Genomic DNA, 21071 nt, shown 5'->3' with positions numbered 1-21071 from the left:
GCCCAGGCTGGGGTGGGCAGAGCCCGTGCGTGGGCAGGAGACCATGCTGGGCCATCCTGGACAGAGGCCGTGGAAGAGAGCAGTGGAGGGAGCCTGTGGCCTTCAGGGCCACCAGGACAGGGATTTGGGACCGAGAGGGTTCCAAGGCCCAGGCTTCCAGCCAGAGCAGTCTGAGGACAGCGCTGTCAAGGAGACAGGGAGCAACCTCATCTAACCATTGGACACCTGTGCAAAACTCTGTGTGAGAGCTTTCAACGGGAGCAGGTAGAGGGGCATGTCACCTTGTCAGGACACATGTATTCTCACACCCAAGCTAAGTGGACAGTTTACAAAAGTATTCCCTGACCTTTTGTGGCATGAGGTCCAACATGGGTGTTATAAAGAAACCCACAGTGTGTGTGCAGGGACAGCTGGGTGACCACCTAGTCCAGCTGAGCATAATCTGGTCACTACTTTGTGACTTTTGCAAAAAGTATCTTTTTCTGCTGTCATTTCTGGACACTCCTGCCTCCATACTATTAGACAATTAGCAGTACTTCAAGGTAGCTCAAGTTGTCTCAGCATACTAATTAGCTAGCTACATAGAAAACCACGCTTACCTTGCCTTTCTTCCCCAGCGTCTCAAACTGGATATCCCCAAAGGCATCTGTGGGAAACTCCTTGGTGTGTTTCTTGTAATTCCATTTCTCACTCTGGTTGATCTGGGTGCCTTCCATGTGGTGGCTCTGTGTGTAGCCACATCTGCACACGTTTTCCCTGAGCCAATGATATTGATAGGAAGGAGCAGATTTCATTCAGTCTACTTAAGTATCGCATCATGGAATAACCATGCATTATTAACTTAAACACAGAAAGAAATTCTACCATCATGTTTTATTTTCAGACCATTTTCCTTATATATGTTGTTTGTACAGAAACTATTTTTGATGTCTAATTCCTGTTTATTTTCCATTTGCCAACATACTGGCCCTGTGCCAGGAACTGGGATAGGAGAGCAGAGCCCTGCCCTCAGGGACCATGCAAGCAGGCGTGGGGCTAATGTGGGATTGGTCTCTGAAACCAGGGGTCAATTTATTCAGCTTCTCCTCTGGGTCATAACACCCAGGAGCCCTGGGGCAGGCCTCAGCCCCAACCCCACCACTTTTCTGGCCATTACTGCTCTGCCAAAGTGAGGTGAGCAGTCCTTCCCAAGGGCCGTACTCACTGGGCTTACACAGTCCCCTAGAAGGGGCCCAAGTGTTCCAGAGTCCAGAGAGACCCACCTTCTATAACAGATGTTAGCTACTTGGGAGACTTTCAGTAATTTGGGCTAGACAAAGACTATTGCAATAAACACTAGCTCTCCCCAATAGTACAACAAAACTAAGTATAATTGTCCATTAAATGACACATGCATCACAGGAAATTGGAAGAGTACAGAAAGATAGTGATAACTCCTCTTCCTCTTCTCCTTCCACAATGTACTGTAATCACTCAACAAATATTAACTGAAACTGCACTCTGAGTCAGACCCGGACTGCACTTTGTGACATTCCAGGATGAACTAGATGCAATTCCTGTCTTCAAGATGCTCATGATCCCTTGGGAACAGCAGAGCACAGACCTGGCCAAGTGTATCGAGGAACAGGAAAAACACTTCCTTTGATCCTGGCATAATCCCATACCTGTGAGGCTGACTGTGAGGGCTGGAAACAAGGCCAGGTGTGTAGCTGGCCTGGTCCACAGTGTGTGCTCTGCACAGGTGACCCTCAGCTGATGGGGGTGCCAAGCATGCAAGCCAAGAAGTAACAAAGGAAGCAACAGCCCAAAAGAAGCAAAAAATGCAGTCAAAACATCCAAAACACATTTATGATTACTTGACATCTCTGTCTAGAGCTAGTTACATCTTAACAGTTGGATTCTCAAAGAGTTGGACAGTAACAAAAGAAGTTGGAATTTGGCAAAAAAAAAAAAAAAAACTGTTCCCCCTCCTCCTGGTTTTTTTCTGCCTGTCCCACCCCTTGGTTCTGTCTCTCCTGGTCTTTCTCTCATCAATCTTTGGACAGGATTCAGAAGAGTAGTAGGAATTTGAGGGACCAGGGCCAGTGGAGGAGGACAAGAGTGTGGTCATAGAACTTGCCCAGGGTCACTGCCAAAGCCATCCTTGAAGAGATACAGCAATGGGGGGGAAAATCATCTCAGCAGGTGTCCCACAAGTCACAGGCTCCCCTAAGGGAAATGGCTAGGGGAAGGCTGTCACTGATAGGTCAGTGGGGGCTCCTAGTGGAGATTACCCATTTGACATGGATCCTGGGGGCATTGAAATAACTCACAGCCTCGTCTATGCCATCAGCTTCTGAATCCTGTGAACTGTCCACAATGGATAGGCCCAGGAACAGAACATTCCTCTGGGATCTACATTAGTGTACTTTTCTTGGAAATATGGGACCAAAAGAATTGCTCCCACCTCCCTTCAGGATTAGGCCTGGCACATGGAAGATCCAGGCAATACAGCATCAATCTGTAGATGCCCAGGAGGTGGAGATGAGAGGTGGACAGACAGAACTTATGGAATCCCCACATGTACAGTCATGGTCCCCAGCCATCCTAGAGGTCCAGTTTCACAGTCACTCTTCTCTTACATGGCATTCCTGTCTCTTTAGCAGATCCCTTCTTTACAGCTAAGCTAGTTGAGTTTTTTGTAACCGAAAACCTTAATTACTATAGAGTATGGAAATTACCTTTATTCAAAATATTTGTCAAAATATTCAGTATTTGCTAGAGCTATAAAGATTGGGCTAGAGACCAGATCCCCAAATTGCCTCTCCAGCAGCACCCTGTCCTCCAACCAGAACAGCTCCCAAGGGCACAACTCCATTTGGCCAAGAAAAACGTCACACAGAATTGAGCACGGTTTGCTGAGCCCTTTCTCTTACAAAGTCTCTGGGGACTTCCCAAGCTGTGGCTGACACCCAACTCTCCTTTCCTGTCTCCATCCTTTGGGATGTGTCCTCACCCACCCAACTTCATTGCAGGATGGGAAGAGAATTCCTTCCCTCCTGTCTTTGCCACAACTAAAGACAGACTCTTGACTTCTTTTCTCTGCTAAAGGTCGGAGTGAGTCTCAGGTGACTTTAACCAAGAGAGTTGTCTGGTTTATTGGTCTTCAGCACCAATTTTTATGAACTGGATACAGATGAAGAAGATGGTTTGCTAGAAAGTCATGAGGGGCACATTATCTGAAGGAGGAATAGGGATGGGAGAGAAGAGTTGAAGAGAACAGCGGGCATCAGGACCCTAGGTCTAGGTCTCAGATGAAGAAGGCTGAGTCCTACAGAGCTCTGCTATCCAATATGGCAATATGGCAGCCAGTAACCTCATGTGGTTAATTTTGATTGGAATTTAATAAAATTAGAGAATCCAGTTATTGGGGTGTAATGTCCACATTTAAAATGGTCAGTAGCCACACATGACTGGCTTCCACACTGGACAGCACAGATAAAGAATACTTCCATTGCCTTGGAAAGTTCTGCTGCACAGTGCCAGGAAAGTGGCATACTTCCTGTTTCCGCCTGAAACCCAGCATGGCTGAGGTAGTGAGAACTGAGGAGAGCAATCAGATCCAGGAGACACCACCTCAAGAGTGCCAAGAGGTGACCCTTAACTAGGTGGCATGTCTCAGAGCATTCCCAGCAGGGGCAATGGTCCATCATCCCCTCCAGTGACCTCTCAAGAAACAGGTACCCACAAGGGGTTAGAGTTGACTGGGCTTGGCACATATGTGACAACCCCAGGGTCTCTTTGGGGAGACTTTAGGCAGCTGGTCAGCTAGTACGGAAAATTGCAACTAAATAGGGGTGTCAATATTTACAGTCACTTCCCTCGATGGCATATTCACATTACCTAGGGAGAGTTAGAAATAATAAACAGGGGGAACTTCAAAGCTTATAGAGTCTTTCCCCTGGATACTCTGCATTCCTTGTACAATGGGAACTGTAGGCCCTGGGTATCCCTGCTGTCTGCTTGTGTTGCTGAGATCTGCGACAGCTTAGCACACCTGCCATCATTCTGACCCAGCCTTGAGATGTAATCCAGCCCTGTAAGGTGGACAGTGATACGTGTCCTTCACTTACATCAACTTTCTCTTCTGCTAGCAAGTGCACCCTGATTTTCATCTGAGGAAGCCTCCCTTTCTACACGGAGTCATTGAGGTCACATCACCCAAGCTCAACTTGGAATCAGTATATGTCATATTCCAGCCCCAGGAGTTATCTGAGAAATGGACATAAGGCCCAAGTTAGGACAAGGAGAGCCATGAACATATGTCCAGGACATTGGTAGAATCTCTAGGGACAAGGCCCTTTCCCCCAGCTAATACAATGGGAAGCTATAAACATATAAACATATAAGTCAAAGAATGGAGACCATTTATCCACCATGTGTGAAGAGCCTACTCACCATAGAAGGACAAAATCTACAGGTGGGGATACTAGGGACAGGGTGACATCATGGGAGCCCTGGATCTAGCTGGGCTTTTCAGCCATAAGACACCAGTATCATACCCCACAGACTCTCTACTTCCATGGAAGCTCATGAGACTGGACATCTGGAACTGAGACCGTGTTGATGAATTTGACCTGCCTGAAGCACTGCCATTATTAACAGAGGCAGCTGGGGAGAAAGAAAAGGTACAATCTTGGAATCAGAGAGCCTAAGTTCAAATCACTATCCATCTTCCATGTGATCATGGAAGAATACTGAACCCACTTGACTCATCTGTCAAATGATAATCACAGCTACCTTTCAGGGGCATCGAAGTGTTATAAATCAAGTAGGTATAGTCCTATGACATAGCCTATGCTCAGAAAATACATGTTGAATGAATAAAACTATGTTCTCTACCAGTCAAATGAATAGATTGACAGCAGAGTCCTTCAGGGAAGCATTTGAAGAACAGATAGCTGGCTGGCAGAATTTATACTCATCAGAATGATTCATTAGGAGCAAATTTATACCAACGACAAAGCAGAGATCTCCTAGTTTCTTTGATGTTCATCTTCTAACTCAAACCTAGTCAGAAAACACATCCTATTGAAACCTATTAGGCTCATGGTAGGTATTTTATGTGCTACCTCATTGAATCCTTATCAGAACCCCTGAGGTTTGCTTTTGCTAGGTTTTTAGGATGAGAGAATTCAATTCAGGAAAAATATAATGGACTCAAGGTCACACGGTGAGGGGCAGCCAAGTCAAGTTTGGAACCAAAGCTGATTCTAAAGCTTCCGCCATTCCTACATCACTGCTCTGCTCCTTGCCTCCATTCACAGAGGACCAGTCCTCCAGTTAATTGCAGCCATGGCTTCCAGTCCATTACCAGCTACACTCTAGCAAAAGAGGAGGAGCAGAGAGGAACAAGAAGAGCAGGTTTAGGCTGAGAATGGTTTAATGAGATCCAGGTACGTCTTCCAGCAGCTTGGCACCCATGCATTCACTCCCTCGCTCATGGGTGTTGGGCTCCAGGGTGCCTTTTGTAACCCAGCCTTGATGTGCCCAAACTCAGAATAGATGAAAGCCCAGTAAAAAGGGAAGGCACAAAGACCACAGCTGGGAACAAGGGCCACTCGGATTGACACATGTGCACAAATGTGTCGTTGCCTGGCAACTGCGGTTGAGCCATGTCTGTTGCCAAGGTCCCCAGGGTGGGCTCCCAGGCTCCTGGGAGTACTGCAGGGGGTGACGGCCCCTCTCAGCAACCTTAGCAGCTGCTGTATCATCAAAGCTAAAAATACACAGGAAATGATATAATTAGGGAAGAACTATAAGGTACTTGCCAGATCCTCTTGATCACACACCCTTTCTGGGAATTACAAGATGAAAACAACCTTTATAATGCACTAATGGGCTTTTATTTGTTTGTTGTAATGGTGGCTAATAATTAATTTTTAAACACGGAAGCAAAAATGGAGGGAAACAGAAGCTTACGTGGCCTTGGAATCTTTGGTAAAGAAGACACATTCCCGCTTCTTAAAATTCGCTTGAATAAAATTCACCAGGTCCTTTGGAGAAAAACATTGGATAACACATTACTGCTTTATTCATGCCTCCTGATGAGATGAATGAATACTAAATACATCCAAGCTACTTCAAAGGTTATAACTACTCCCCCCAGGCAGCCAACGTTTGCTCATGCTTTGGACTACATTAGGATTTTGTTGGTGGTGGTGGTGGCGTTTTAAAGGGAGCATACATTTAAATTTTTATAACTAAATGCAAATGTTTCCAAATGTTACTTAGAGTTATCTTGTACCTAGGAATCATGTTTTTCTGTCTCTAAGGCTACCAGGAAGAGTAAGCACTGCATAATAGTCTACCATTTTTTTTAAAAAAATAGTATCAGCACAGGTTTCCATTAATCTTCTGCTTGCTTTTTAAAAGATGTTTCAAAACCTCCTTCCATGGTTGTATTTATTCCCCTGTGGGCAAGGTGGTTAGGCATATCTGAGGCTAATTCTGACAAACACCAAAGCCTTTATAAACAAAAATTGCCTTTAAGTTGGCAGAAGCAAGCTATTTGAAAACAGATGAAAAAAATACTTTGAAAATTTCCACACTCTTCAAAATGAATGAAGATATCTGCAACATATATTGGTCATCATATGATCGGTGAGCAGAATATATAAGGATAATAATTCAGTAAGAAAACGTCAGATAACCCTGTGGGGAAAATGGCAAGAGACAAGAGCAGACACTGAATAAAAGAGAACACAAATAACCCATGAACACACAGAGCTGGATCTTATCACTAATGAAACAAATGTGAAGTGAACCACAGTGGGGTCTCATTTCATGCACCCAGTGAAAAAGACAATGATACCCTGCAGGGTGAAGGGGAGGGCTGTGGGTCTCAGGGTGGAGAAACTGGTACAAACTTGGCAGAAAATGGTCCACTGTTGCCTGTCAAGTCATTTCCCTGGGGAGCAGGCCCTTGTGGAGAGAGGCAGGGGTTCCCCCAGTGACCCATACACTCTGGATGCCTGGTGATGAGGTTGTGGCTTCAGAGAGCATCTTGACCTTGGGAGCTGGAGCTGCTGGGGTTTCTCTTCCAAATCCACGCCCTGCAGAGCACCCGTGCTGACTGTCAGAGAGCTCAGACTGCTTCCTGCACAGTCACCTCGTAGACGGCCGGCCGGCAGCGAAGCCAGGCCTGGCTCCTCCCCACGGCAAGGCCTTCACCAGCAGCAGTACACAAGGATGGGGGCCCTCTCCTGGAGGTCCCTCCTCACACCCCATGCCCTGCCCAGGCAAGTCCTGAGGAATAGAGAATGGGCACCACATCTTCCTCTTTCCCATCCTTTGAACCTAGGTTCCCCCACAAATTCTGTTTCTTAAACCAAACCCCATGAAGGAGAAATAGACACCTTCCACTCACTGGTCTCAAACCAAAGGACACACCTCAGGAGACCTGGGAACACACTGAAGGGTGTTAAGAGTGGTGTCGATCCTCATAGCAAAGGCTAGAAACCCCGGAAGTCCAGCCCTCAGGCTGGACAGACAAAGGCACGTGGCAGAACTCTGCACAGCGGGGAAATGAATCAGCAGCAGCTGCTCAAATCAGTGTGCACTAATCTCAAAACCAGTGTAAAGAACTCACCCAAAAAGTCCTTACAATTCAATCCCATGAATACAAAAAGTGGACAAAGCTAAATGTCCCTAAAAAGGCCAGGAACCAGCAACCGTGACCCAACATTCAGGACAGTGGTTATGACCTCTGAGGCGAAGGCCTGACCTCCCACAGGGAGGGCACAGGGGAGCGTCCGAAACACCGGCCACATCCCATATCTCAAGCTGGTAGTGGGTACCGGGCATTACCAGTGACCTCTAGGCTGGAAATTTCATGAGAATTTCACAGAAAAATAGTTCCAATGCCCATCTGTATGGAAGAATTTTGAAAATCTGTGATGTCCATTTTTCCTCGTAATATTTTTGATTTACTTAAATAATTGAGTCTACCTCCCACGATGTGAACAGTCAGCAGCCCTGTGAGCTGTGGAATCAGGCTCACGGCGGAGGGCGGATGATAAAAATGGCCTGGTTCTGATCATTTCCTCTGTAAATGCACTCTGCAGAGGTATGGGTGTCTGCTTAGGGGCAAACAGGAGCTCCCAGAACTGAGAGTCTCCTGGGCGGCCTCAGCAATCCCACCGGCCAGGGCTGCCTGCACCCGGGAAGGGCCACCCTCAGGGGCAGCAGGAGCACGGTGAGGAGACAGCCCTGGTCCAGCTCCCAGGGCACCAATGCCTGAGGCTGAGTGGACCCAGCCAGGGCCCCTTCCTCCGGGGGTACTTCTTTATTTGGGGTCAGAGAAGAAGAGTAAAGGGTAGGAGCAGCAGGGAAGCCACCACAGCCTCTGCATACTGGGCTTCTCACAGAGCAGGACTAAGTCGAGATGTGGGCAGGCGCTAAAGAGGTGCTCAGTACTGGGGGCTGCAAGTGCAGGGCGACAGACAACCCAGGACAGCGCCTCCCTCGTTTCACACCTGAGCATCGCACTCGCCCTGTCCTGGCCGTGGGAGGCGGGCCCCAGCCGGAGGAGGAGGGCAGGGGCTTCAGCTATGCACAGAGCCAGGCCTGAGTGACCACCAGGCAGAGCAAACTGACCTGACCAGCACCCCGCCCTCCCCATTCCTGCTCCTCCTTGTCTGCGAAGCCAGCCAACATCCTGACTTTAACTCTAGTCCGAGGGAACTGGACATCAGCCCGGAGGGTTATCTTTATTTCCTGGCAAGTGAGAGCATCTGAGATGGCCAGAGAGTAAGGGGCTGCGGGAGGGAGCTACCTTTGTGTTGGGAGATGGCGTCCTGCTGGCATGGCGCCCTGAGGACAGTGAGAGGCTCTTTGTAAAGAAGGCAGACAAGTCACCAAATAATCCTAACTGCCCAAGCTCTGGGCAAGGGGCCGGGCACCCGACTTACGCTTTCACTGTAAGACACATCCATGCTCCGAGACACACTGGAGTAGAGGGTCCGCGTGCTGCCCAGAGTGCCGTTCCTCCTGCTCCTCATGCTGAACCTGGCGCCCTCGAAGGACATCTTGCCTGGGAAGATTTGGGGATTAGTGTGGGTACCCAGCAAAAGGGTCTCCCTCAGAGCTTAGCCCTGACACCCCTTCCATCCAGCACCTGTCTCCTCTTTGCCATGCATCCCACACTCTGTCTGACCCACCAGGGAAATTGTACCCCTGGCCCAATTCCTATTCAGGCTCTGAGACCCAGCTGGCCTTTCTGCCCTTTGGCACGTCTTCCCCTGGGTGAGCCCCCAGAGTGGCAGAGCACATGGTGCCACACTGCAACTCCCTCCAGCCTGGGCGCTCTGGGGAACACTGTCTGGTTCGTTCCTAGAGCACCTCACAGGACTCACACCAGCTACCTGCTAGGTTGATGGATGTGATGTACCTAGCAGATTGCATGGACAGAGGACATGGCCACTGGGCCAGGAGAATCCTGGATCTGATCCAGTCAAGCAAAGAGGGAAAGGGATCTTGAAAGAGGGCCCCAGAGAGGGCCTGAGGATATGTGCCCCAGGATGACCTGAGACTCTGAAGCAGCTGGATGGGCCCCAGGAGGCCGGCACTTTCTCCTGGGCTCAGGGACAGGCCAGGGAACCTCATGTGTCCTGAACATGCTTCCTGACTGTCCTCACTCTTCCCACACCAGGACATTCTTGTCTAAGCTCCGGAGACCCCCTTGTCTCCTGAGCTCCAACTTGGACCTGCATCCCAAGCTCCAGAAAAAAACCTTCTGACCAGACTATCTCACTTCCCCAAGTTGTCCAGCAGATGCGGTCAACAGGACATTTCTAGAACAAAATCATCATCCTTCCTATACACCCGCCCTGCATCCCCTCCTCCAAGGATCACACTCCTCCCTGTCTGTCCCCACCACACTCAGCCCACCCTAGGCCTCTCTGATTGCCCACAGATGCAGCTAGGGGCCTGGCTGCTTCCCCAGCCTGAAACCACACACCTCCTCTCCCCGGAGCCCCTCTTATCCATCTGTGGCCCACAATCCTCCATGGCTCCATCTCCCGCCCATCCTCCATATCTAGGCTCACCTATCCTCCCTCCAGGGAGACGCCCCAGGTTGTGCATGCTGGGCGGATAGCATGCCCTTAGCATCAAGACTTGTTCAGTGATCTGTCTGACCTATTATCTTGCAGAGGCCAAAACCATGTCTACCTGGCTCAGCACTAGACTCCGAGAGCCCAACACAGCTTAGGAGATAGATCCGCACACCATTTATTGCATGAATCATTTGAACAAGTCAACACCTCCTCGAAAATCCTCCTTTGGTCTGTGAACTATCCTCACGTTGCCTCCCATAACCTCCAGGTGCAGAGCACACCCGCCCACAAGAGTATCCTGGTGTGGGAACAGTGAGGACCGTCAGGAAGCATCTTCACCCACACTCTGTTCCTCACCTCTGGGCCGGTAAGCCTGACTCCTCATGCAGATCGCAGGTCCCAGACTAGGTGCAAACTCTCCTGAGCCACAGAGATTGGACTCTTCTTTAAAACCCACTCAACATGGGCGGTCCCGACTGTTTAAATCCCTGAGTGATTCTTTTACTTCTCTCCCCAGGCATTTCCAAGAGACTTGATATTAATTGGTACTTTACATACATCATGGTAAAACCACAAATCAATCCTGCAAGGTATCTATTCACAGTGACTCCCATACAGCAAATTGCTCCTAAGCGGAATGCCAAGGTTTAGAAAGTGATTTCATTTGCGTCACAATGAAAAACTGCTTATTTTGTTACAAAGGCAAAAGCGTGTTCTGGCTTTTGAATCACATTTCTGCCAACGAGAAATGGGAAAGCCCGCATAAGACACATAAGACTTGCAGCCGCAGCCTTGGCCTGACGTCTCCCGGGCACGAGCCTCTCACCAGCTCCCAGAGGCCAGCTGGTGCCCGCTGCCCTGGGGTCTGGGCACCCTGCACCACGCCCTCCACAGCAGGCTTCTAGGTGCACAGGCTATTTCTCTTCCCAACACATTCTGCCAGGATTTAGACCCTGGAGTGAGGGAAGCCAGGCCTTTGGAAGAAGAGCCATAAGGCCCAAGGCCCAAGGGAAAAGATGGGGGGGAGTGAGAAGAGAGGGCCCCAGGGCGCCGGAGAGGGTGAGCAGAGGACAAAACTCCCTGAAGGAGAGAGCCGGAAAGGCTGGAGCCAAGAGGCAGGAGAGCAGAGGAAGGCGTTCTGGGAAGGAGCCCAGCAACCTGTCTGTGCCAAGGAACAGAAGCCCCCACAGGTCAGGACCCCACCCCCCGCCCCCCAGGAAAGACAGGCAGGGGGCCAGAGTCCAGGCCCACCAGACGAGGGACCACAGATCTCCAGTCCACATGAAGACCCTCCCGGTGAGCAGTGAACACCAAGGAGGGGTCCGGGTGCCAGCATTTGCTGTCGGGGCAGGTGATGGGCAGACTGTGGAGACCCTGAGTGGTCATGTGATCAGATGGGAGGGCCAGGAGAGCTGCTTCACTCCGTGCAGGGCCTTTTGCCAGTGACGCAGTGAGACACTGCGACGTGATCACGTCGCCCCAGTGATTGGCTGTGGAGAGTCCAGCAGAAGAAACACGTAAACAGGTCACCCAGAAGATGATCGCTGCTGAGAAATTTGTACAAGGGAAAATTGGAAATGATCTAAGTTTCTATCAGTAGGAGAGGATTCTACCCAAGAGGTAAGATGATGTGGGAAAATGACTGTGATGAGTAAGTCACAGCAAGTATCGCAGCGGCCATAGGAGGACACGGAGGCAGGAAATCCTGGTACGTGAAGGCTCTGACTTTGGAGCTTGGGTTCCACCTTGAGCAAGAAGCTCCTTACCCAGGCGGTGCCCCTGCAGTGAAGGCAGCCATGGTTACTACGCCAAAGCCAATGTAGACAGGAAGCTCCAGATACGTGGAGCCAGCGCATTGAAAGGTCACCCACCACTACACGGGGCGAGTGAGACCACGAGTGGTTTTAACTTTATCCTTTTACTTTTTATGTTTTTTTTCCCAATCTCTTGCTACGTCATCTGGAAAATACAATGGATAAGTAGGAAGTATATCTAGAGGCTGGGCCAGGTGGAGTTAACCAGGACCTCACAGTGTCCCTCTCAGCAGGTGAGAGGATGGGGATAACACATGGACGCCCTGATGTCCTCGGTGGCTCGTTCCCCAGGGCAACGGCAGGGTGGAGCTGGGGTGCTGAGGGTCGAGGCTGCTCTGTCTGCTGTGAAGAGGTGTCTGAATGTTAGCAGAGGGAGAGACCAAGGAGGGGAGACATCATATGGGCAGAGGGCAGAGCATAGAGGAGGAGTCCGTGGGGGTGGACAGGAGCAGGGAGCTAAAAGAAAGTGAAGGTGAAGGGAAAGATGGTCGACACCAGCACAGTCATTACTGAGGGGAACGCTGGATTTTTCCCATATCATATTCTTTGAGATCTCACCTGGACGTGGAATCCACTTTCCTTCCACACCTTCCTCTGGACCATCCCACTCTTACTCCAGAGAACCGCATGTCTGCCCACAGCAGAGGCGTGATGGAGCACTACAAGGTTTGGGGGCCTCGGTCATCAGCCAGGACTAGAGCAGCAGTTTAAAAGGAGCTTCTCAGCCCCCACCCCACTGCTGGAGGCTCACAGACCCCTACCCCACACAGGAGCAGTGCTGTGTCTATCAGGCTATGCATCTGTGGTTCTAGAAGGTTCCTCCTGGAGAAGGACCTCTGCTCTGGAGCCTTTGGTCCACTCTGGTCACCTAATTGCCCCGGCAGTCAGAGGGTCTCCTGCAGCTCCAGTCTCTTGGAATAAATAAGAGAACCACTGCTTTACCCAGGAAAAAAAAAGCCGGTCAGTGGCTTCCTTAGAACGGGGCTCCAGAAGTTAAAGCTGATGGACTTACTCCATCAGCTGGGGAGGCTGCGCTCCACGGCCAACCAGCCCCCAACTGAATCTCTTGGGGTCTCGGTTTCCTGATCTCTTAGAGTCTCCCCATGTACCCCAGCAGCTTCCCATGAGCCGAGGGAGCAGCTTGCATAGACCTGGCCCAGGGATTGAACGGCAGGAAAGTCAGAGCTCTGGCATTACTGCTCTACTAGTATTAGGACTTTGAGACAGTAAGTAAGGTGTCTGGGGAAAGCCAGGGGTCGGGAAATTCATAGCAACAGACCTCAAAGACTGCTCTTTACCCTCTCCACGCCCAAGGCCATCTTGGAAGCCACCTTGCCTTTTACCGTCAGTGGATTTCCAGGGCTTTTGTCTTGTCTGACCTCGGAGTGAAGAGGTGTCAGTTATGTAGAGAAGCCAAGTAGATTTGCTCCCTGAGGAGCAAAAGCAGTCATAGGAGAAGTGTGGAGGGGGAAGGAGGTGGTGAGAGAGGAAGGGGCCCGTGAGCACAAGAGCTTTGTGAGTGGGAGGGAGAGGCCGGAGCACAGATTGACGAAGACAGCGGTGCTTCCCAGGACGCGGCTCCTGGAGGGCTGGGGGCCTCCTCAGACCTCACCAGCTGTGGGCCTGAGGCTTTCCCCGGGGGTTTTGGCTACAGGGGGTTGTCAAAGCCCAGAACTGAGAAGGCCCAGAGAGTGTGCCAGCAAGACACAGCCACAAAGCCATTGCCTTTGCCTTAGCCTCCTGATTAGAGGGAATTCACTAGATAGAGCCCGCACTCAAGGAGAGGACCCCACTGGCGTCCCTGGGGCCATCTTGGAAGCTACCTCGCCTTTTATCTTCAGTGGATTTCCGGGGCTCTCGTCTTGTCTGACCTGAGTATCTTTTTCACACAGAACATTGTGTTCCAAAGGCCCCAAGCTCATCTCACTGCATGCCCCCGAGGCTGAGTCAGTGATGGGGAGTGCTTGCTTGTCACGGTCTCTGATTCCTGTCACCCAACGTCCCTACAGTGGTCAGTTCATCTGGGACGAGGCCCATGTTGGTACTATAAAGCTATTCTTATTAAACATATGATTAAAATTATATTATAAATATATTATTAAAATCGTATTTTATTAACATATGATTAAAATACATATTTTTGCCTTTGAGAGTAAAGCTATCTTCACATTAATTTTCATTGGCCTGTAGTGAACCAGAGGGAAAGAAATGAGCACAGGGTAAAATAAGAGACCAGGAAAGTGAGGGCTCACCCAGCCACATGGGAAGCCTGTTTTAAGGACCTGGGGAAGAGAAGGTGCTAGAAATTGTATGTTAACCTGGCTGGTGGCCAAAACAAAGGGACAGACATGGTCAACTGCCAAGTTTCAGGGCCTCGATAAAGGAACACGAAACCCACATTGGCCACTGGAGAGGCCAGCTGGGAAGACATGCAGCTGGGACCAGGTGCTTGGGGAGCACACAGGGGTGACACAGGGGCTCTGAGTGATGGGCAAACGCCACTCAGGCCTGCAGAGGGGACGACCCAGACCTCCTCCTCCTGTGGGTAAAATGCTGCTCACACCACGAGCACGTGAGGAACTGTCTGGGGCTGTGTGGTGCCAGTCGCACAACCCTGGGTCCTGGCACAATACTGTGGTTTTGCAGGATGTTACTGCTGGGTGAAGGGTCCAGGGAATGCCAGTGCACTCTCTTTTCCACTTCCTGTGAAGCTATTATGATTTCAAAATAAGAAATTGGAAGGAAATTATGCTTGTCCAACACACTGGGTCTCCTGGTGAGAAACATCCTAGGCCCCACCGTGGGTTACCTAGAGTGAGGCTGTCTTTTCTAACACCCTGAGCACAGGCTGAAGCGGCTTCACTGACACACTCAGTGGGTGCCTCCCAATAGCAGGCCCAAGCAGGGGGTCCCCAAGGAGAGACCTGAGAGCCCTGCCAGTCCTGGGACTTATCGAACCATGTGAAACCTCTGCTTTCCTGTTTTCACCCACACCTCTGTGAGTTCTGCTATCACCTTTGGTCCCAAGGACCGCAGATGTGTCTGATGCATTTAGTGGAATCTGATCACCCACCACCAAGGTGGGTGCCCTCAGTCAAAGTGCCATCAAATGGGCTCTTGAAACACCATCCACGGTCTTCACAGCTTCAATCCAGATGCTGAAGATGTGCCCAACCTCCACCCAGGACGCAGGTAAGTGCATCAGGCTCACTCCCCAGGCTCACTGAACCCCATGGCTGGGCCCCCTCTGTGCTCGGGAGCTCTGGGCTTGGCCCAGGTCAGCATCTACAGTACATTTGCAGGCGCTGACGAGGACACTGGTCTCGGGGCCACACTTAGAGAACATGGTCCACAGCAGGGTGCTACAAGTAATGCCAGCCACCCCCTCATTGTAGGACTGCCATGAAAAGCTCTCATGACTCATGATCAAATATTTCAGAAACACAAGCATGAAACTAAAGGGTTGCAGAAGAGGCAGCATCGGGCAAACTTCAGCACAGGGGCCTTCTGCAATCACAGCCTGGATCTATGAACAATGCAATTGATTCTGCTAGCACAGAAAATCACACCTCCACCAGGACAGGAGCACGTCCAGACCTCAGGCACCAACAGCAGCTGTGCCCTGTAACGCCCTCCATGTGCCAAACCCTCCCTGTTAAGCCCTCCATGTGCCAAGCCCTGTGCTCTTTCTTCATGCACCAGTTCTTCCAATCTCCCTGTGAGTCAAATGAATTATTATCTCATAAACAAAACAGAGAGGCTAGTGACTTTCTCAAAGTCACAGGATTCAAATCCAGTAGAGGATTCATATCCATGCAGGCTGACCTGAGGGCCCAACCTTTAAACTTTAAGTCACTTTGTTCCACTTCCATGATTCTTTTGGAAGGAATATATTGTGATTTCGTTTGTATTAATATATTACCAAACTCTAAATAATTAGGAACCTCATTTGTTTGCTGGAGCAAAGGTTGGCCACTGCTGCTTTTTTTATTGGTGCCCACAAATAATGTTCAATAATCTAGAAGTCACCATTAACAGCAGACTCTTGCATTCTTTAAGCCCAGGGAAAAATTAGTCTGGTTTGTTACTGTCCCAGAATGAAATAGGATTTGGCATGTTTTTAAAACTGCCTTTTATCTCATCCCTCACAGGGACCAAACCAGTCCCAAGATGCTGCTTTCAAGCAAGAAGCACACAGTCCTTTTATAAGAAAGGCGTCCTTACATAGTGCTGAACAGAGCTCTGGGGAGGGTGTTCCAAAGGGCCCAGCACCAAACCGCGCCTTCTCCTCCTCCACTCCCTTCTGTTATTCGTGGTGACGGGAAATGGGACACTTGGAGAATTTCAAATACAATGACACCCTCTGGAGCTGTCCTCCTCCCCATCCCAACACATGGTGGTGGTGTGACACAGGGACCCGCAGGGTGGACGTGCACCTGGCCTCCTCCTCTGTCCCCTGGCAGGAGTAGAACCTGACTTTCCACTTACCTCTGGCAGCCAAAATTTTGAGGTTTGAATAAATGGGTGGAACCTGGAGCAAGGCCAGAGCCCGTGGAGGCTCCTAAGGTCATTGACCCCAAGAGGCCCTGCTCCAAAGAGAGAGGCAGGGGACAGGAGGGGGACAGACGGCAGAGGAAGCTCAAGAGGCCTCAGCCTCCTGGAACCAGGGGAAAGGCAGGGTCCCCTAGGAGCCTGGACCCTCCGGCCTCCACGGGAGCCGAGAATGACATCAATCCTTAGGCAAGATGGAAAATTAATCACAAACGGTAACAACTTGGTTCCAGATTTTAAAGAATCATCAACCCAAAGCCACAACCTTGAAAGGAAGCTCTTCCCACTCAAGATCTGATCAGCTGAACTGCCCATCACACAGGTCTGTTTCTATTAGCAGAGAGAAGAGACTTCAGGAACAAGCTCTACGCTCGGCTTAAGAAGCTTAACACCAAAAAAGCGAGCACAGCCACAGAGCACTTGAGACACACCGAGATGAAACCTTTGATTATTCATCCAAGCAAGTGCTTCGGTCTTGTTTCTAATATTACAAAAGTGACTTCAGGAACCACAGCACGTGAGAGCCAGGTGAACATGCCCCTCTCCCGGGTCATCAAAAAGGTCACTATGTTTCACCGTGGTCTTGATTTAAGAAAAACTTAAACTCTGTCCCCAGCTGATGTGAGAACATAGACTGAGAGGTGGTCAGTCGCCAAGCTGACGGTGAATTTTGTACTAGAGCTCACTTAAGGAAATGTCAAACTCTGTCAATCAGAAAAAGGACTCTGTAGCCATATTTAAAATCATTCATAAGTCTAGCAGAGATTTATGTACTTCTAAAGAAGTCCAAATGAGGAGAGGTGTCTGCCAGCTGCAGTTTGCTTATGCCCCCATCTCTGAGGAATTTTAAATCGTTTCAAACCTTCACAGGAAAACTAAGTGACATCCTTCCCAGAGACATTAAACATGAATCAATGCTGCAAGTAACAGGGAGGGTAATGCTTATGGAAAGAAGAAAAGCAGAAGTTGAGAACCTACCGTCAGTGGTGGCTTCAGGCAGGATTTCCTTTCACCCCAAGGAGCCTGCTGTCTGCTCCCTCTCAGGAGGAGGGAGGCTTTTATAACTGGAGCCTTCTCTGCCCCGCCTTCTCCTTTAAAGAAGAGGAGAAAAAAAAAACTGAACACTCTAAGAGAGGATTCTTACAGCCACAGCACGCAGCACAGTCAAGAAGGTGGCAGTTTAAATGCTTAATAAGGCAGTGACACCCCCACCCTGGCTTGCTAGTAGCACCATAGTATTAAATCATACCACGTTTTAATTTCTACAGTTATGGCATATTTTAAAAACCGCAAATGAAATGGAAAATGCTCATTTTGGAAAGCAATGACAAGATTAATTAATACATTAAAAAATCTTAATACAGGTTAGGAAAAAATTCTTAAGTAGAGGAAATATAACAACATTGACTTCTTCTTTTTTTTTTTTCCAGATTTTGTTAACTTTCTCTACACAAACATATATTCAGCATGGGGCTAGCTGGGCAGGGCTTGAGAGGAGGCCATGACTGGCTTTATTAATTTGTAGTTATTTCTAGGTCCCCTTTAAACTATTTTCTTTGTAAAAACTCTTCCAGAAGAGAAGAAATAATTGCCACTGGTGACTTTCAGTTTAAATGATGCAGTATGAACATAATAGTTCGGCTCTAATTAATGGCCCTAGTGTTGGCTATTACCTCTAGAGTGTTGGCTACTATTTCTAGAGTGTCGGCTGTTACTTCTCTCACGCTGTGAAGCATACACTATACCAGGTTCACAAAGGACGGTGTAATTTAAAAGTCAATGACACAGGGAATACAGCTGCAAAAACATGACAGGTTAAGCAGGATGAGTGTCAGGGGATAGTCTAGTGAAGAGAGCTTTGAGCAGGGGCTGAAGGGAAGGGTGGGATGTTGGTGTTAACCCCTCCAGGAAGTTCTCCAATTCACCCCTCCCTGAAGACAGAGGAAGGACTTAGGACAGAGGTCTGCGACTCACATGCTCCAGGACATGGAGGTGAAGGCCGTGGCCACGTGCAAGGCCAACAGGTCAGGGTGGGGACAGTGCTGATCAGGAACCAGTGGTGCCACACTCTAATGAAGACCCGTGTGAGAAAAGGTCCGGCCAGAGAGGGGGAGAGAGAATCAGCAAATCTCTACATCAGCCTCAAAGTAGACCCTCGGCCCCAAAGCTCCCATGGCCCCCTGATTTCCCACACCTCCACACCCTCTTGCATGTGCATGCTCTGACCAGGCAGTGGACCAGGCCTCTCTTCCCTGGCCTGCAGTGTGCCGGCGCCCACCAGGTATCCTCGGGGATCCTGCCTAGGAATTAGAAGGCAGAACCCAAACCCCAGTCTGAAAAACAAACCAATGAGCCATAAAGGATGAGAAAGAAACAAATAGGCCCTGCATCTACACTGCAGGCTCGGGTACCATGAAAACGAAATCAGGTTAAACCAAGGAACACTCCCAGTGAGCAACGGGCCCAAGGTGGTGGGAAGGGAGTGAACGGGGAGGTGTGCATGAGAGAAATGGCCAAAGAACGACTCCTGCTCGAGGCAAGGCCGAGAACACTGATCTGCAGCTGCATTTCCAAGACAGATTCAAAGGAAGGTGCCCAGTGGGAGGTGCAGGTCACGACACAAGGTGCACAATTTCACCTTAGGTTTAAAATAACGCAGAGAGAAAGAAAAGGAGATTATCCCTGGGGTCCGCAACATGGGGGCTCTGCTGGGGGCTCTGGAGCGGGGTCTGGAGGCTGTCGTGGCTCTGAGGAATCAAAGGCTGACGAGAACTTGGAGAGTGGATGGCGGACTTGGATTTGATTTGGGGGGTGTACACCAACAGTCACCTGGAGATGAGCTGGAGGGTCCACACTCAAGTCAGGCAGGTGTGTCAAATCAACCCCAGGCCTGGGTGACACACCCGCCTCACGCTTCCTGCAAATGTAGCTCAGCTTCATTGCTCCCCAGAATGCTGGAGTGGCCCCATATGGTCTGAACTGTGTCCTCTGAGCGTCACATGGTGAGGACCCAGCCCGACACAGAACCTTGGGCTGTGACTGTATTTATAGACAAGATTTTCAAAGAGGTGACTGAGGACCCCTAAGGCCATGAGCTTGGGTCCTGATGGAGTACGGCTTTATCTTAATAGGAAGAGACCCTCTAGGCAGACTGACCCAGACAGACCCTGTGAGGACACGGGGAGAAGACAGACATCTGCAAGCCACGGGGAGAGTCTCAGCAGAACCAACGCTGACCACAACCTGATCTCAGACTTCCAACTTCCAGAAGTGTGAGGAAGAAAATTCCTGTCTTTAAGCACCCCGTCTGTGGCATTTTGTTATGGCAGCCCTAGCAAACTAATACAGCTCCAAGGTCAAGTGTAGGTTACTTAACCAAGCCTATCGGTGGGACAGCCAGGACCCCCAGAGGTGCCCAAGAAAGGCAAAGGATCACAATGGGAGCTTTGGCACCATCCCCTGCCACCTTTTCACAGGGGGCAGCTCTGTCTGAGAACAGAGACGTGGCCTTTCACCGTAGCCACAGAAATATCAGGAGCCAAGCGTCACCCCCTTGTTCTCAAAGTGGAATTAGCTAAGCTAGGGTGGGCTTTTCTCATTCATTTTTGGGTTGCTGAACAGTCAAGCTCTTTGTTCTATCCCAGGTTTCAGTCTAATTCAAAACTTGTTTTTTCTACAACAAATACAAGATGCTCTGGCCTGAACAAGGTCCGACCAAGGGTCTCTAGCAAACCCCGAGAGTGGTGTGTGAGGGGATCCCAGCAGCCAGCAAGCATCTGCAGAGCAGGAGATTGGGAGAAGGAGGAGAGAGGCAGAGAGGGGAGGTGCAGGCAGGTCACCTACAGATTTGCCATTTCACCCAGCACTGAACAGAATGCCCAGCTCCACCCAGCAGGGCCACAGAAGAGGTTTTCAATGTGCTACCTTCCAATGCCGGGAGGCGGCTTCCCCCAGGGAAGTCAGTGGAGAGAGCCATTTTCACCCCTAACATCCTCAAAGCAGCTCTCAGAGGCGGGAAGGTACTGGCCTGGCTCTCTCGAGCCCGTTCCCCCTCTGAGACCAGCAGAGCCTTCAGCTTGCTCCCTGCCAACTTTCTAGAGCCAGGCTCTGCATTCGCTTCCCCTGTGTTTGTGCCATGAGGACACCTGTCAACATTGCATGAACTGGAGATGGCAGAACAATGAGAACACACGGGATCCTGCCAAGCTACACACTTAGCTGACGTGGCCAAAGCTATGCATGTTTTACTACAATGAAAATAAATCTATTTGTTTGTTTGCTTATACTGGGGATTAAACCTAGGGGTACTTAAGCACTGAGCCATATCTCCAGACCTTTTTATTTAATTTTTTTTTTTTATTTTAAGACAGGGTCTTGCTAAGTTGGTTAGGGCCTTGCTAAGTTGCTGAGGCTGGCCTCAAATTTGTGGTCTTCCTACCTCAGCCTCCTGGGTCGCTGGGATGACAGGCATGTGCCACCACACCCAGCTAAAAATAACATTTTCTAAGGTTGAACGAAATCAGCTCTCGATTTGAATTGGGCTCTGACACTTGCGTACCTCCAGGACTTACTCATAGTCAGTAACTTAGAGCTCAATAAGAGGGGACCC

At 49.7% G+C, this 21071-nt stretch overlaps 1 protein-coding gene across 2 annotated transcripts in view; it reads right to left on the bottom strand.

The window, feature by feature from the left end:
• The window catches only part of Trpm8 (transient receptor potential cation channel subfamily M member 8), an 84096-nt gene extending 66563 nt beyond the window's left edge, over positions 1-17533 (bottom strand). For both annotated transcript variants that reach the window (XM_015481608.2, XM_048808774.1), the window contains exons 1-4: positions 17441-17533; positions 8952-9073; positions 5962-6035; positions 600-756 (exon numbers count right to left, since the gene is read on the bottom strand). In XM_015481608.2, coding sequence (XP_015337094.1) covers positions 600-756; positions 5962-6035; positions 8952-9068 — 348 coding nt within the window. In that variant the 5' untranslated portion in view covers positions 9069-9073; positions 17441-17533. The remainder of the gene's footprint in view (positions 1-599; positions 757-5961; positions 6036-8951; positions 9074-17440) is intronic.
• Between the last annotated feature and the right edge of the window lie 3538 nt (positions 17534-21071).

This window comes from Marmota marmota, unplaced genomic scaffold (assembly GCF_001458135.2).
Source record: "Marmota marmota marmota unplaced genomic scaffold, marMar, whole genome shotgun sequence".
Taxonomy (NCBI): domain Eukaryota; kingdom Metazoa; phylum Chordata; class Mammalia; order Rodentia; family Sciuridae; genus Marmota; species Marmota marmota.
Note: the sequence above shows the minus strand (reverse complement) of the source record. Positions and strands in the feature narration are given on the sequence as shown.